This window comes from Athene noctua, chromosome Z, assembly GCF_965140245.1.
Source record: "Athene noctua chromosome Z, bAthNoc1.hap1.1, whole genome shotgun sequence".
In the NCBI taxonomy this organism is placed as follows: Eukaryota; Metazoa; Chordata; class Aves; order Strigiformes; family Strigidae; genus Athene; species Athene noctua.
This window is the reverse complement of record NC_134077.1, coordinates 24,217,910-24,235,396: the sequence shown is the minus strand read 5'-3', so window position 1 is coordinate 24,235,396 and position 17,487 is coordinate 24,217,910. Positions and strand designations below refer to the sequence as shown.

The following is a 17,487-nucleotide window of genomic DNA, read 5'->3' as shown; positions in this document are numbered from 1 at the left end:
GTAAAGTCAGAAGAACCCCAGGAAATCTCACAGAAAATGCCCCATCTCTGTTAAATGTGGTTCAGAATAATGGTAGCTGAAATCATAAATGAGGTATGTATTGTATCTCTGCATACTTCTGATAAATGGAAGTGTTGAGCTGCAGCATGACAGTTCCTGACAGTTCTGTAGATGTTAGTGGTTTTAAGTCTGGCCTGAATGTGAAATGTATCTTTGCCACAGCAAGAGTGTTGTGATTTGACCCATGTTAAAGTATCTTGCTATGACAGACATTGCTCTGAACAGATTGTACAAAATACGAGAATGTAACAGAAGATGTGACCAGGATCCTGATACCCTGTCTCTGAGAGCAGGCAGTGGTGAGCCTACTGTTGAGCCACTATATTGAGAAGTGTAAGAACAAGGTGATACTTGTCCAGTATATTCTGTCAGCTGCCAGATTTGCAGTTCAGGGATTGTTTGAGCCAGATGGGGTATTTTTGTGTATAGAATGATACCTGGATATTCACATTTTAGGCAGCATTTTCAAAACCTAGATCCTGGGTTTTTTTTCTGTAGGTGTGAATAACCTAAGAGAGTCCATAGAGAATGAATTGCACAATGATGATAGTGCCTTTTCTCATTCGGTCAGAGCCACTGTTTCTCACTGAAAGTTCTCTGCCCTTTGTCCAGTGTGGATGTGCAGATATGCCTCTGCAGAATATCACAGAAGGTAGAAGGTAGTCAGATTGCTGCGTCTAACATGATATATGTTATTAGCAACAGAAAGAAAAGGTTTGATAGAGAGTCAAAGGCTAGTGCTGGGCAGGTGGCATGTGGAAGTGCAGAATGGTCTGTTGCTGTTACTATTATTATTACTATTATTCTAGTGACTAAAAGTGCCAGCAAGGTCAGAGCTAGGTTCGTAACTGTTATATGGGTATCTTTCAATACAGATTTCCGTGACGACTGCTGCACGTTTTCACAGTAATGTCCTTAACCAACTTGGACCTCACATAACTATTCAGCTGTCAAGTTAACTTCCGTTAAGACAATTTTATGAAAACTGGCTTTTTAGAATAATTATGTCAAAAACAAAGAACTTGCAGAAGTTATAAAGTTGTGTTAAGTGGGGAAAAAGGACAAAGCTCACCTTAGACAGCAATGCTTTTCTTTTTCTATGTTTTAAGTGTTAGTCCAGATTCTTCTGGGAATACCTAAAAGAGCTACTATGGCTTCCTTTATTACTTTTTTCCCTTCCACAGGACATAACACATAGCTAGATTAAATGTCATTGTAGTTGCCCTCTGCTTGCCTGTTTTAATGGTATAACCAGTTGTTTTCAACTACAGATTCTGCTACAGGAACAAAATTTGGGTATAAGGTATAAATTCAATGTTCCCATCTCTCGCACTGGCAGTGGAGACAATGAAGTTGGCTTTGCATGGAATCATCTGCCTTGGTCAGAATGTTCTGCCACTTGTGCTGGAGGTAAGACACCAGGCAGTCAAGCTACAGGGTAAACTGAATTGCAAGAGACATTTTACCACATAATTATCTAGGTAACTAATGGAAAACATTTCTTTCAGACATGCCTCAAACCTTGTTTTAGTGGAAGAACATTCCTTTTATCACAGTGGATTTTGTTGTTTTCAAGTACATTTAATATGCTCAGATGTTTTTGGTAAATACAGTGTATCTTGGCACAGTGTGTCTCTCTCTGCTGATGCTGCTTCTGAGATTCTATTGAAGCTGGTATGTTTGCTTTTCACAGGAGCTTTCTTGATAAAGGACATCAGAAGTTTTAAGTAAGGAGATTAAAAACCAGAAGGCAAATAAGGCAACTGTAAATAAAGGCATGTATCTTTGTGTGGTTTTAGGTATGCTTCACATGATCCTAGTCAGCCCTCCTATCCTCCAGCCACCAAAGTTTAGGATGTGCATACTGGTATCTCCTCTGTAGCAGATGATGACACATGGATTATACTTCCTAGCCCATAGTAGTCTCTGAGAACTGTTGCCCTTTGGCAGCGGTGGGGGATTTGTAGGTTGTCCCATGTGATTCATCATGGGTGCCTTTTGCCCACAATTTACTATATTCCTAATCCTCCCTCTAGTGGCCACCAATGCAATTCTTTACCTCTGGCTGGGAGAGCAGGACAGTTGGCTTCCTTCAAAGCCAACACCATTGCTGCTGCAAGGACTGGTGAGTAGAAGTGCTCTGTGAAGAGTATCTTTCTTCTCTCTGGAGATTGAATGCATCATCTCCCCAACATACCTCTGTTTCAGAGGATATGGGAGAGCGCTTTAAATCTACCTCAGATTTTCAGTTTTCGACTGCCATGTGCACTACCCATAGAAAGAGGAAGACACCATCCTTTTTTAAAGAACTTTTGGACGAAATATTTGTTCTTTTTTTTGTCTGGCTACTGGAGGTATTAATGTTTAGAACCATCATGACTCATCTCTGTCGTGGAACCTGCTGTGGATGTTGTAGTTTGCTGTTTAAATACAGCTGTTTGCTTAGTCATATGTAATACACAAAGGACAGCACAAATTATCTTCTGAGCCACTAAACAGAGAAAGTCTTGAAACAAAATGGAGGAGGGTACTAACGTTCTCCAATAGTTTTGTTGTTAATTTGTTGTGTTCCTGGGTGACAGGTTCCTTTTTTAGCTACTGTTTTATTAGTGGTGAGTCTGTTAGGAAAAGGAACATTTTAAAGAAGTATAAAAAGGAGAAGTGCCTAGCTCATAGCAAAAGACAGTTACAAGTATCAGAATCTTACAAGTACTGCCAAATCCTATTTTTATGATGTTGATGATCTTTTTGAAGTCATGGGAAAGCTCACATTAATTTAGGTAGAGGCAAGATTTTAGCCATGTATCTTCTATTATGCACGTCACTGTCATTTCACAAATTTGACAATATACAGTGGAAGAAATATTTGGCTCTGAAGGGGTAGGCACTTGTCTAGATTAAAACATTTTGATGTAATTAACTCAGTTTTAAGGGAAGAGTTGTGAATCCCTGAAAACTGCATACATTTATTAATTTGAAATTTCTGGGGAGAAAATATTTTCTTTGGTAGATTATGGTGGCTAAACCAGGAACAACTTTCTCCTTTCAGCCTAGTATGAGGATATACTGTGGTCACTTACTTTCACTGAGCTCTGTGCTCAGGGAAGAAAAATTTCACTGTAGCTATAATTAATTTTTAAAACTTTTTCTGCTTTTTCCATATGACTATCTGCTATTCCCCTTAGTTTATGAAGCAGTTTTCGCCATATGCCAAAAGAAGACACAATTTGAAAACGGACCTGAGTCAGGGAAAAAGAAAAGGGAGACAAAGGTTTTAGGGATAGAGGCTGTAACTAGACAGTTTGACTAACATAAATATGAAGTGCTGAGAAAACTTAGAAATGAAACTACTTCATGTCTTTGTTTATTTCTATAGGATTCATTACGATGTCTGATACTGAAGTTCTGTTTACTTGAACTCTGTCTTTAGAAAAAAAATTATCCTCTACATCAAAGGATAATAAAATATTAAACAGATGAAGAATTTCTCAATGAGAGTTAAAAAAGGACCATAAGCATGTGTGAGGAATATTAGTGTGGAAATTGTTTTTTATTTATAAGGTTAAAAAAATTACATAGTGACTTTGGGACAGATTGAACAAGTTAAACTCATTGACATTTTCCTACCTCTTATTGTGGTAGGTGTAGCTCACCTGTATTGCATGGTCTCATGAAGGTTTGATCATACGATATTTTGTCTCGATCTGGTCAATCTCCAGATGACATAGAGCCGTATATACTTTTATATCAAAGCATAGGCTCTATATCAAAAGTGTAGACAAATTCTAATCAATGTATTTAACTTCTGTCCATTTCTGAACATGTCTGTATTTTAATGATATGTCTTTTCATCTAGGTTTATGTAACATTTAAGAAGCTCTCTTAATAGAACATCAAATTTGCAAGTATTTAGAAGCTGGAAAATGACAGAAATAAGGATGATTATGAAATCTTAAGTTGTATTCTGTAGTTGTGGCTGTTCTGTGAAAACAGGAACCAGTTGAGCAGGGACCATTTTCTGAGGCTGTGTCAACAGGCTACTCATGTCCATTCCATACTACTTAAGTCTAGTTCTCTCTAAATTAGACTATCTGTATCTGCATTATATACCGTTTGATGAAGTCTGTGACTCTTAAAACATAGTTATTACTTGATGTATGTTTTCTAATTCAAAAAATCTAAAAAAATGAGAACTGCATTACAGCCCACCAAAATGATGCTTCTGTAATTGTTAACTTGAGGTGTGTTGAATGTCATGAAGTAAAGCACAAAGGCTAGAGCAGTATTTTGACAGTGCAAAATTTAAATAGTTTTGGAGTATTATATATTGCACAAGTGTCTGATCTGTATGTAGTCTCTTCTTCATAGTATTTTTAGAGGAATCCACAGCACTCATCTAGAGCTGTCTATAGGTCTTGTCTTGGAGAAGAATAACTAGAGCAGTCAGGAGTCAAGGAGCCAGCTAAAAGCAAGCTAGGAGCAACCACAGTCATTAATTAGATGGTAATGTGCTGTCTTTTCTGCTGGCCTTCTATATTATATTCATCTCTGCTGTGCTGGTGAGTCACATCTGAACAGTAAAAGGGCTTTAACTTTTCAGACGGGACCTCTTTTCTTGGGCCTGTCTCAATTTTGCAGAATAGGGAGCATGATAAAAGGAATGGTAGCAAGGAGAAGGGTTTCCTGCTTACAACAAATTAATTTGGTGCCAGAACTCTGGGTTCCATTCCTGCCCCTCCTTGTGTCGTTCTCTTATGATATTGAGCAACTCAAAGCATACATTATACTCTTACTTGCTAATTATCAGTTCATCGTTATATTCATACCTCTCTGTAATGTCTGACCTCTGAAGCATGCAATGAATTTCATCATTGCATGAAATGTGTCTAAAGCAAAATATTCTGAAAACTCAGCCAGGCATCTGGAATCAATAGACTTGTTTCACAGTAGACATAATACCTCTTCTTCCCTGTATTCTTCATAGAATGGTGTAGGAGATAAATTAACATTTGTGAAACAAAGTTACATGTTTAGATATCCTCTAAAAAGCAGAAGGAGGTTAGTCTCATTCGTGTTAAAGGAGTAGTGTCATTCATGTTAATGAAGAAAGTAGTGTCATTCATGTTCAAGGAGAAAAGAACAAAATATTCCATAGTTTCTCTGCCAGTAAGCATCATGTTCTGTACAGTGAACCAAGCAGGAGTCAAGTCTTCAAAGTCTGAGGTTTATTCTTAAGTTTTTCTAAAAATAGTTTCTTCAGATTTACCAGGTAGCTAAAAAGGCTTGCCTGGTAACAGACAACCCAGATTTTTAGGGATTCATGTACTTATATGTAGAATGAAAATATAATTTCATTAATTTCTAATATCTCTTAGTACCTGTTCTGAGGCTTGGAAATCCAGAGTTGCAGCTTTTGCTTTCTACACAAGAACCAATATTTTCTATACTGCAAAACTTTGCTTTAAAATCCAGATTTATAGCATCTCAACTAGTTCCTCCTCTTTGGGAACATTATGTAAAACTGAGCTACATATATTCTCCATATTAATTCCCTTTTTGTCCTGAAACTTCACTGATAACTGTTCTACTCTGGGTCAAGAGTTTTCATAAGGAAAGTTTGTTTTTATCTCGTATAGGTCTTTATAGCTGGTGGCAGTCTTGGACAAGACTACACGAAAACAATGCCAGAGAATACCAGAATGTACAGTGCTAGTTTGTCTATATAGAGAAGAGTGGAAGAGAAGAGAACACAGGGAATTCAGAAGGGATGGATGGGTGAGCGCTGGAATTCAGGAAAAATTGATGACAACAACAGAAGACTTTATTCAAGTACCTGATTATTATTTAATGAGAAAGTCTGAGAAACAGAAAACTAGAATATGTAGAAATAGGAAGTGAAACAGTGAAATGAGGGTTGGAAAGATAAGAAGAAAGTGCTAAAGTAGGAAAGGGTGATACATATTACAGGTCACAGAATTGTAGTTTATTTACTCTCATGCCTGTCTTTCCTTATATGTTATATTTTAGCTTTCCAAGTGCAAGTGTTCTTAATAAGGAATTGAACTGCTAATGGTATTGTTTAAAAACATCCAACAAAAGGAAAAAAATCCTGTATGTTTTTACTTCTGTATACATTTAAAAATAAGCTCCAGTAACTGCATACCCACCTTTTTAAAATTTCTTCCACACTTAAATTCTAGCAGTAAATGGCAACAAATCACAGCACTTATTATTTGGAATTTACCAGGTATCCTAAGCATTGGTTTTGATTTCATTCATTCTATTAGAGTTCATCTCCAGATGAGTTAAATATCTTAGATATTCATTGTTTTAATGAAATAGTCAGTCTACTATTATTAAGTAAATTGATTGCCATTCACTTTTCTTGCTGCTTGTCACTCTTGTAGAGTGGTACATACTATGTTTTCTTTCATGCCCTCAGATGAATTATGAAACTGTCTTTGGACAAATAAAACATTTGTCTTCATCAAGGAAAATATAAGTTTGGCTCTGTGATGAACATCTTGTGATCTGATGAGTGAGCTCAGAAAGTATGTCTGGGTTAACCAGCATGCACTAGTTTTAGTGATGCAGGATTCACTGTGTAGTGGTACTGGCATCTTTGTAATTAACTGTTGCAATTGCAAACCACAATCTTTGGGATTGCTTTTAAAATAGATACAGCATTTACATGTCTGCAATTTTCATTTAAGAATAAAATGTGCTCCATGTAATTTAAAATTTGGCTGCTGAAGTTCATGCAGACTATTTGTGAATTGAAAACTGCAAAACATCTCAGTTCTCTTGAGATTATGGTCACTAAACCACTGGAGTTTTGTTTTCTATTAGAATTACACTGACCAGTCATGAGGACATTTTATGTCTTTTGTTATAAACTGTAAATCTGTAGACTTAAAAGCAGAGTGTTTCTGTCTAACTGCTTGTAATTATTCCCCCGAGAGTTGAAATGAACTTGTTTAGCTGTGCTTTTTAGATTACTTTAAGAGAGACCATATACTCAGGGAAGAGTTGATAATTTAAAAATATTTTTCTCAAGGCCCACAGGGCTTAACCAAGTTGTAGCTGTTGTCTGGGTTAAAATTGCACTTCTTTTTCCATGTCTTTTTTGTTGTCTTGAAGTTAGAATCTGAATTTTGTGTCTGAGATTTTATTTTAAATAACACTGTAATTAGACAGAAATTATGTCAAGTTTACATACTGTGCGGCAAGATGCTGCAGAATATTTTGAAACTGGATTAATATATCTGCTGGCATAGATTAAAGATCTTCACTGTGTGAGTGAATAGTGATGAATACTGTCTTACGGATGATATGTACCTGACCAGTGTTCAATAAATAACGTCTGACAATTTTTTTCAAAACTGAGAACAATGATACTTTGTATTCATAGTTCTTCAAAATACCTTCTTATTACATAGCTCCTCAGAAATTAGTTTACTGAGGCTGCCAATTTTTAGCCAGAGTCTAGAAGGAAATGTGTCTGATGCCAGTAGGAAATTCAGTGAAAATGTAACATTAATATCTATACTATTCCGTAAACATATTTGTGAGAATGGGATACATCATTAAAATACTTAAATCTAAAGTGTGTATAAATCATTATTTATAAGTGCTTATATTCGAGGGAAATACCATTGTGAAAGCAACATTCCGCCTATTTCATCAACCACTGAGAGAATTAAGGCAGCTTGTGATAGAAAGGGTAAATGATTATTTGTCAGTCATAAATTCAATGTCAACTAGCAGTGCCATGTTACTAGCATTGCTGTTTGAGGAGACCTTTTACTCTTTCTTGTCATGGTGAGATTTGAAGAAATACTCATGAAAAGAAATACTTCTATTCAGATTGTCAGATCTGATTTTAATTATTATCTGTCAGCAGTGTTTGCATAGATTATAGAATTTAAAGTGAATCATCTTGTCACAGCTTCTCCAGTATTTAGATCTCCTACTTGTCAAGAACCAAAAGAAGAGATTATAAAGGAGAGCCTGATCTAGTAAATATTTTTCTCTCTCTTTCATGCTGCAACTGCTGTATTTTCTCAAATAAAGTAGTACTAAAGGAGTAGAGAACTGAAGAAAATCTTCTCTGTGTGTGTGTGTGTATACGTATAAAAACGTATAACAACATTGAACTACTAACTAATGTGAAATTTTGAAGTAAAGTATAAAGATCTAGAAATAAGTGACAAATGTAGCAAAGTGAAACATATTAGGTCATGCTTGACTAGCCAGATATATTTTAATATATAACTAGTTTTCTAGACCAAGGAAATTTAGTAGATTCATTGTTCTAGACTTTATTACAGCTTTTGTGGTCACCTACACCTAAAAAAGAATTAGAAAAGATTAGCAGACAAGAGGTGTGGGTAAAATGTAAATTACTGGGCCAAAAGGCATTGAGCCTAGTGGGCTTCTTAAAGACCATTCACATGTCTCATGAAACTTGTTTTTCTTGTTCTGATGGCATCGTAAAAAGTAGAAGGCTCCGATGAAATTTGTTGGCAGTGCAGCACCAGGAGACATATGGGAAAGACTGAGATATGTTATAGTCATAATAAAGGCAGATTTGATTTTAGGATGTATTTAAAGGTATTAATGACACTGGATAAGGCACTAGTAAAATCCTTCTGGAGTACTGGGCATGGTTTGTACTGTGACTGTAATAAACTCAGGTGTGAGCAGAGGCGCAGAGGCACAGATGAATTGTGAGATTGACCAAAGGAGTAGTGTATCTAACAACACAGCCTTGATGTGGTTAACACAATAAAGTTACTTAAGCTGTAAGACCGTTTTGACTTAAAAAGAATAAATTGGCAATTAATGCATCTAGAATGGAAATCGGAATATTTACAGTAGTCATGAGTGTGAAGTTCAGGGAAGAAGAATGTACCTGGGCTTGAAATGGAGCTTGATCTGTTTGTGAAAGGGGTTACATAGAGTGGCTCCCAACAATAGAAGGGTGTTGCTTCTAGTTCTGCGTTTGAAGTTCCTGTGTTCCAAGGTTATTTAATTGCCCTTGTAGTGCAAGATCTTGCTGAATTTCTACTTTATATAATTTCATGTAATTCACATATTAAGTGCTGGGAATGCTATAAATGGAATGTCTTTATGTGAAGCTCTAAAATCTTTGACACCTGATTAATTAATAGCTGAAAGACAATATGTGTACATTAACACAATCAACCAACAGCTGTGGAGGCATGTACTTCAGGCCCTTGAGGGTCCTCCATGCTAATAATTTATTTCTCAATTCCAACCAGACCAAACTATCTAGCAAAATTTTTTTTTTTCCAACATGTAAAACACATAAATTGAAAATCAGTAAAAAAAGTGGAAGTTGAATACTGTTCAAAAATGGCATTTTATTTTTAGCTTGTTCATGTAGATTTGTGTATGTAGGATAAACTTGGGAAACAGTCTGACAGACTTCTGCACCGTTTTAGTGGTACCTAATGCTGTCTAATGTGGCATCCAGATGCATGTAGAAAGAAGAGCATATGGAAGAAACTGATTGATTTACCTGGCTCACCTGTAAGAGATATGTTTCATATTAATCAGTATCTTTTTCATAAATAAAACTTACTTTAAAATTATTGTGATGTTTATGGATAACCTGAGATGTGTGAAATGATTTGCAACCTGATTTGAATTGCCTACTTTGTGAAGGTTATGTGTAGCTGTAATCAAAAAGGACATAACTCAGCAACAAAGCTCCAGACTCTGGATTTAAGTGCTGCAGTAGAGTGAAGACTCCTTAGGCATCTTTGAATGATTTTCAGGTGAGGTGAGGACGCAGGTGATTTTGAGGGCTGATACAAAGTTCTTACCTGCTGAACAGGCATCCTGTAAGAAACAGTATGTTGAGTGATGAATCTAACTCCTCTCCAGCTTGTCAGGAGTATGAACATTAAAGCTGAGAACACATGGAACATTTTTATGTGCGTAAAATCTGGACTGCTGTGTTTTCCTGAGTATTTGAATTAACAAGGCTCTGTTTTTATGTGAGGGATAATGCCCATATTTTTCAGGATGCCATGACAGTTATGAATCAAACAGCAATTCACTATTGGAGTGTAAAGAAATTTCAGCTGGGAGTACATCTTCACAAGAATACTGTTAGCTGTGTGCCATAGAAAGTTGAGGAGTCTAAGAGGGTAGCAAAAGGGAAGATTTTTCAAAAATAAGCATTCTGGGCCACAGAGCAGCCAAGGATGCAGGATTCTTGGTGCCCGTGGCTGTAAGACAAGAAAAGAGTTTAATCTGTAACCAGAAAATAAGACATTCATCTAGCAGAGGCAGATACGGATTTTCATCCTTGCTTTCAAGATTGTTTAGATCGTTTAAACATTTTAGACTGTAATTGAATAAAAACTAGAAATAATCTACAGCCTAGAAACCGCAGTCTTGACACCTAGCTAAATTAACTAACCACAATGTCACAGAATTTACAGTCTGCTCATGGGAATTAAGAATCCCCTTGGAGTGAGAAGGGATCATACCACTTCTGCATCTGCAGCCTTGTGGGGGAGTGGATGCCATGCTCTCAGGACTCATGAAAAAGGAAGTTACCATTTTCTCCATGTCCTTTGCACATATAATGTCATGAAGACATTTCACATGTGTGTAGACTGGGAGACTTCTGTTCATAGCCAAGCAGAATGCTTTACGGGCCGAACTTCAGGCATCTCAAGGCTAGGCTTGACTCACTGTTGGAATACCTGAATTCTCTATAGATCACATTTTAGGAACCAAAGTAGGAGATCTGATTCTTGTCTGTAATGAGTAACAAAAGAAGCAATTGCAAGGTAAGTTGTTTAGCTTGTTTAAAACGAACAAAAGGACTATGAATGTTTGGTGAAAGAAATCTCATGTTTTTAATGGGATGTTTAGTGTCTGAAAAAAATATTTATATAATTAATTTCATTACTGCATGTCTACCTCCTATAAAAAGCTTGTCTTAAAATGGAGGGCTGTAAAGTTGGCAGATACTTGAAACCAGGATGTTTTAATCCATATTTAATTGTATGAATTTCACGTTTTGGAAAAAATTTTAAAATTACTTCTGTTTTTGAGAAAGGCTCAGGGACTTTTGCAACTTTTAGCATACAAATAATTCTATTATTTCAGTATTAGGACTTCTCGTGTTCAGTAAGAACAACATATGAATTGCAGATCCACAGTCTTAAAGACTAGCAAACATATAGCTTATTCTAAAAAGAGTGGAGGAGGCCATGCGGACTATTTACAACAATACTGCTTTACAAGAGTAACATCTGCACTATTGTCATATCAATGGTTCTTTAATGCCTTTCTTTAGATCCTGTTTTTTAAAAATTAGAAAATGTGCTTAATATGCTACCTCTTAATGTTGTCTTGGCAGTTATAGGTCATTATGTTTTTGGGAATAATAATTCTAAACTGCCCTGTTGATGGTTAACAGTGAAAGAGGAGCTGAGAGTGCCAGATAAAATAAGAATTCACAGAGACAAATTTCATCTTCAGAATGAATAATACTTCTATTATTTTAATGAAGAAAATGTTTACAGGGTAACATGTATAAAAATGCAGCACTGTTTCCCAGTATTGCTGGTTTATTTTAAACCAGAGCACATAAACAATAATTCTGCATTGAAGCGCGACCACATTCTATTTGGTGATGTTTTCTTTGGAAATTTAAGTATCTTTTACTAGCAGAGGAGGGTGGACAGAAAATGGATTTTGTGCAATATACAAATAAAAACAATCTGTTAGTAAATCTATAAATATATTCCCTTTGTTTTTGAAAACAACAGCAATTTAAGCAATTTAAAATCCTTTCTTAGTGGGGTGGCCTAAAATTAAAGGAAAATGAAAGATTTATTGTGGTCAGGGGGCATTTAGTCAATTGGAATTCACATCCCTGCAGCACTCAGCCAATTAAAGTGGGATGCTAGGATCAATAATCAATAGGTAAAATACATTTTAATCAACAGGTAGAAGAGCATGAATGATTGATTAATGATGTTTCCTTTTATCCCAAGGTGTGCAGAAACAAGAGGTAGTGTGTAAAAGGCTGGATGACAACTCCATTGTACAAAACAATTACTGTGACCCTGACAGTAAGCCTCCAGAAACCCAGAGAGCCTGCAACACTGAGCCTTGTCCACCTGAGTAAGTCATTGATCACTAAGATGGACATGTGTTTTGCATAGATAGAAAAATCTGTTGAGCAACTAGTAGAACCTGTTGACCAAATGTGTATAAAATTCTAATCTCATGTTAGGGTCTTGCCTTATCAGACAGGATATTTGGTTTCTTGTTCCTCTGAAATCAGTTGTGGAAAATACATACTTTAACCTAGAGGAAACCTGATTTGACTGAGGAACAGTGCTGTTTCAACTACAGAAAACAGCTCAGACATTGTCATTAAAGAGGTACTGGCAAAGCAGTTTCTTAGGATGTGTCAGATGTGGTGAATAGTGCTCAGGGTAGAACTGGTACCATTCTTAAGGCCACAATGACAGAAGAATCTTGAGTGAAACTAACTTTTCCATAGATATTTATATTGCATACTAAATGTTTGCCATATTTTTAAGTATATTATATTAAAATTTGTGTTGAAGTGTTTATATTAGAAATGGCAAACACAGAAACTGCTTGATAGACCAAACCATTTACTGATGAAAGTTTTGTAAAGCAACTTTCTCTCCAGGATGCTCAGTGTTGTACAGTAGTGCTGTGTGCCTTTATGATTAGGTGCCTACTTGGTTACATCTGTTTATGTTTATTTTTAAAGATCGCTGTATGCTATATATTGAAAAGATAATTAAAACCACAGCAGCTTATTTGTTCAAAAATGAAACTTGGCAAGGTCCTATAATATAGATTCATCTTACTACAAAAGCTTTGTAGAAACAGTTGTGATACTTTGCACTAGAAAATAATTTCAGCAGATGCACTACAGCTCCGTCTTATGTTTTGAGACAAGTAAAACTTGTGGAAAAAATGGAAGAGATACAACAGTTCATTGATTCACAAGTCCTGTTTAGTTTGTTTGGTGAGAATCTGTAGCTATATTCTAATTGGGCATGAAAATCATTAATGCTGATTAAACGTAGATACTGCACAATAAAGAAGTACCGTGGTTTCTTTTAAATGTCTCTTAGAAACTGTATAATTGTAGTATAAAGGACACTGGGAGAAATAAGACAAGACTGCAATGCATTAAAATGCCAACAGGTCTTCATGAAGACAGTTTTTTTTTTCCTAGAGTATCTGCTGCTTCCCTGGTGTGGATACTGGTTGCAGGCTGGCAGAGCAGTGTCTTTCACACTTACTCCCCCTGTCTCATGTACCATACTCATTTGATATAAACAGAAGTTATATATAAGAAGCCATTACACTGCTCTCACCTTGATTGTATTTGAATGTGAATGTGCTGTCTCACAGACAGATCTAAAGCAGGTCTAAATCACTGTCCCTGGAGTCCATGTGTAAATGTACGTTTACCCTGCCAGGATGTGCACTTGGATTCTGTTTGGATAATAGTGTTTAACATGGCTATAAGTGCACTGACTAAACTCTCACACCATGTACTTGAGAGCGGAACTTGGGAACGTTCGTGGTTGGTCGGTTCCTTTTTAACAAGCACATCCCTATCCCTTCCTTTGTATGGCTTAACGATTAACAAATTAGCACTATAAAAGATAGTTTTAACATAGTTATTCCAAACTAGTTAGTTTTTATTTTTTGCATTGACATTATTTTAGAAACAAAAACGAAGAAAAGAAACCCAACCAACAAAGTGGGATGCTTCTGAATTCTCCATCCAATACAGCAGGGACACTGATGACCATGGTGAAACTCATGTCATCAACATTCAGAAATTGGGTACTGTGTATTAGTCAGCATCTGCTTGAACATGTCAAAGCAGATCAGCCCACATGTGCCTCCATTCCGATATTCCCCACAGGGTGAATGCAAAGTGCCAAACACCTTAAGGAAGGGTTCTTGATTCCTGATCCTGCAAGTCTACAAGGCTGTTCAAATAACCCAAAGAAGTTTGATCCTTTTGTCTGAAAGATTTATTGTCCAGTAATACTTACTCTTTACATAGAATGGCCAAATATTTCCTTCCTTAATTAACGAATTTTCACTTCCCTTGTGTTGTGTACCAAAAGTTATGAAAACATTACTCTTTCTAACTGAATGCCAGTTACATTGTACTTAATGTCCTTGAGCAGCAGCAAAGACTGTGTTTGTTCATGGTATCTTGCTTGTTATTACAATAAGTAACAAAGTTCCAGATTTCAAGAAATGATACACGTCTCACAGTTCTATTAATTATGAATAGTACTGTCTTATCATACAGTATAAACATAAAAGGTACCTGAGACTGCACTTGAGCAAATCAGTACCAACTAGAAATTAACTTCAGTCTCTCCAGACCTCTGAAGAGCTTCTAATTCTCCCTACTGTGGTAAAAGCATAAGTTTGTTGATGAAGAATCACAATTCTCTTTTGTTGGGAAATTGATGACAGAATATGGCGTATTTGTTTGTATCTCTGCATTGATCTAGGTTCATATTTGAATATATTACATGTTCTATAACACACGACAGGATAGCCACACTTTTTTTTTGACAGAGGCTTCAGAAAGTGACAAATCTTATGAGGCAGCTCCAAGCATACCTCCAGGAGCATCCACGTAGACGGACATGCCTGGCATTTTTGGCATGTTGGCATTATGTGATAGCATACTAGATTTCACCTTCATCCTTTGCAAGGATGATTCAAGTGAGTGTATCTAATCATCATACGAAATATTGAAGACCAAATGTGCTCAACAGTGTGAAGAGGTATTTCCAATGAACTGAGATGCATTAACCATTCGTCAGTAGGGGAAAAACAAACAAACAAACAAAACATTTCAGCCAGATTAACAGATGTTTTAATCTCTGCAGCAACACAAAGTGATCTAAATATACTGTACAAGTCTTCACTTTTTACTATTTTTAGTACATGCAAACAGTCAGAAGTTCCCTTTAGCAGCCATCGTGCCCTGCTTTAGATTTTTTAAATATTTGTAGAGGTAATTTTTTTAATGTGATGAATTCTTACTAGTGTTTGCTTTACTTAATCTAATAAATAATATTTTGAATTTCTCTATAGCTTCTTTTAAAAAAGTTTTAAAATGTTTTATAATCAGGAGAGAATTAACACTCAGAAAGCCCAATTTTGAGATCAAATTATTTTATTGTAATTATACTAGAGAGACAACCATCTTGGCTTTTAACTTGTGCTGCAACCACCTACAGCAGTGATTCCCAAACATTTCAAGTTGCAAACCGCTTTCAGAGGAATAATTTCAGGCAAGTCCATTATAAGTCTACTTAAGTAGCTGCAGTTTTGTCAGGCTTAACACTCCTTTCTAACTACTATGGCCTAGGGTGGAAATTGCTGCTCTAGAAAAATACAAAGTAGTAGTATTATTGGAAGATACGACTGCAGTGAGGCATAAATGAAAATGTTCAGTAAAAAGACATTTAAGTTTCTACTTTATTTCACTGTGAATCTGTGATTGCTAGCGGTGATTTAGGCCTAGTAATTTAAACTATTTGCATTCTGGGTTTATGCAATTTTCTACTTTGTTTCTGAAAGGTATTAACTGAGTCTCCTAACTTTTTCTATCCAGATGGTTTATAGGAGATTGGTCAGAATGCAGTAAGACCTGTGATGGAGGAATGCGTTCACGAACAGTTCTCTGTATCAGAAAGATTGGACCTTCTGAGGAGGAGACACTGGACACTACCAACTGTTTAACACACCGGCCTATTGAAAAAGAACCCTGTAACAATCAGTCCTGTCCCCCACAGTGGATCGCTTTGGACTGGTCAGAAGTAAGGCAATTTTTGCTGTGTTAGCTCATTGGTAATAGTGGATACAAGAATTAAAGACTACTGAATATTAGTACATTTTCTATCACTGCTTGCTAAGCAAAGGATTAATAAGAAATATAAACCCTCATAGATACAGTATTGAAGCCGTTTTTTCTGTTTCTTCCTGTGTTGTTGGTTCTGGTTTTTTGTCAAACAACTATGACCTGTTTTCTTTAATCATGGTAGAAAAATAGTGAAATACAAAATAGAATAGCAAAGTAGTAAAAAAACCCCAGTGAAACAAAAAACACTCAGAATAGCCATTTGGTGTGAGATAACATTCTTTAAAAGAAAAAAGCAATTTCCATTTCCATTGGTTTTTGAACAGGCAAATAGCTGGATAGTAGAGATGATGGGTTCACAGTATGAGAAGCCAGAATAAACTGCTTTTTTTCTGAAGCAACCATGCTGTAAAGCATCCCCTTTCTTAGCACATGCCTCAAGAGACAGAACTGAAAGTTGGTATTCTCTTTATTAAAGAAATATCTTTTGTTAAGTATGGTGATACCTGTTACAGTATAAGCCAAACTTACACTATACCTTATACTGGTTCAAGTACTGAATTTGAAGATGTGTACCAGTGCATTTGAAAGGACATTTATATGGGACTGCATTTTATGCAAATCAGAATGCAGAAATGTCTCCATGCTTTTTCAGATTCTTACTATACTGGACTCCCATATCACCCCACTTTTTATCTCAAAGTATGCTCTGAAGTACTTAGAAGTTAGGATTTCCGGAGTTTCCATATCTGTATCCTTGCTGTCAAATGTATCCATATCATATAATTGCTTTAATTCATAAATTGATTAAACTGTGTTCTAAAATTAGTTAATTTCAGTGTTTGTCCACTGTTTCTCGGAAAACTATTCCTGAATTCCAATCTTTGGATTGCAAGAAGTGTCCTAATGTCCTAGTTCCATGCCAGTTTATACCTGTTTGCTTTTGTTATCTGAAACAGCCCTTCTTCCTTTCCAGCTATTATTAATCAGAAATTAATCTTGATCACATTCTGCTTTCATGTTTCAGTTTGAAGTCATCCTTCTGGGAAAGGATGACTGGAGTTAATTGTATATATTGTCCCAGAGGAGGTTTCACATGTGCCTCATTCTTTTGTTTCCTATCTCTACTGAAAATACACGTAACCTGGGATGTATAACCTAAATAAGCTCCTGTTCCATATCTGTCACGTATTGTTTATGCAAGTCATCTTACACTCTGTTAATATATCTAGATCTTTATCCTCCTCTTTATTTTTTTTTTATTTTTTTTTTTTTTACAAATGCATGCTCTTGCACGTTGTACTGCCAAAATTCACTTCATTTCAATTATTAACGTCTTCATGGTTGTCCGGTTCTTTCTGTAAAGCATACTTCTGTAACATCAAGGTCAGTTAGTTACCTGTGCTATCTGATAGTTTCAGTAATTTCATAAACACTGAACAACTGAAACCACTTTTATATGAACATCATTAAGTAGACTGGAA

At 36.0% G+C, this 17,487-nt stretch overlaps 1 protein-coding gene across 2 annotated transcripts in view; it reads left to right on the top strand.

The window, feature by feature from the left end:
• Nucleotides 1-17,487, top strand: part of ADAMTS6 (ADAM metallopeptidase with thrombospondin type 1 motif 6) — a 153,869-nt gene that overhangs the window by 120,284 nt on the left and 16,098 nt on the right. For both annotated transcript variants that reach the window (XM_074932526.1, XM_074932525.1), the window contains 3 exons: nt 1,332-1,470; nt 12,105-12,234; nt 15,758-15,962. In XM_074932526.1, the coding sequence (XP_074788627.1) occupies nt 1,332-1,470; nt 12,105-12,234; nt 15,758-15,962 (474 nt within the window). The remainder of the gene's footprint in view (nt 1-1,331; nt 1,471-12,104; nt 12,235-15,757; nt 15,963-17,487) is intronic.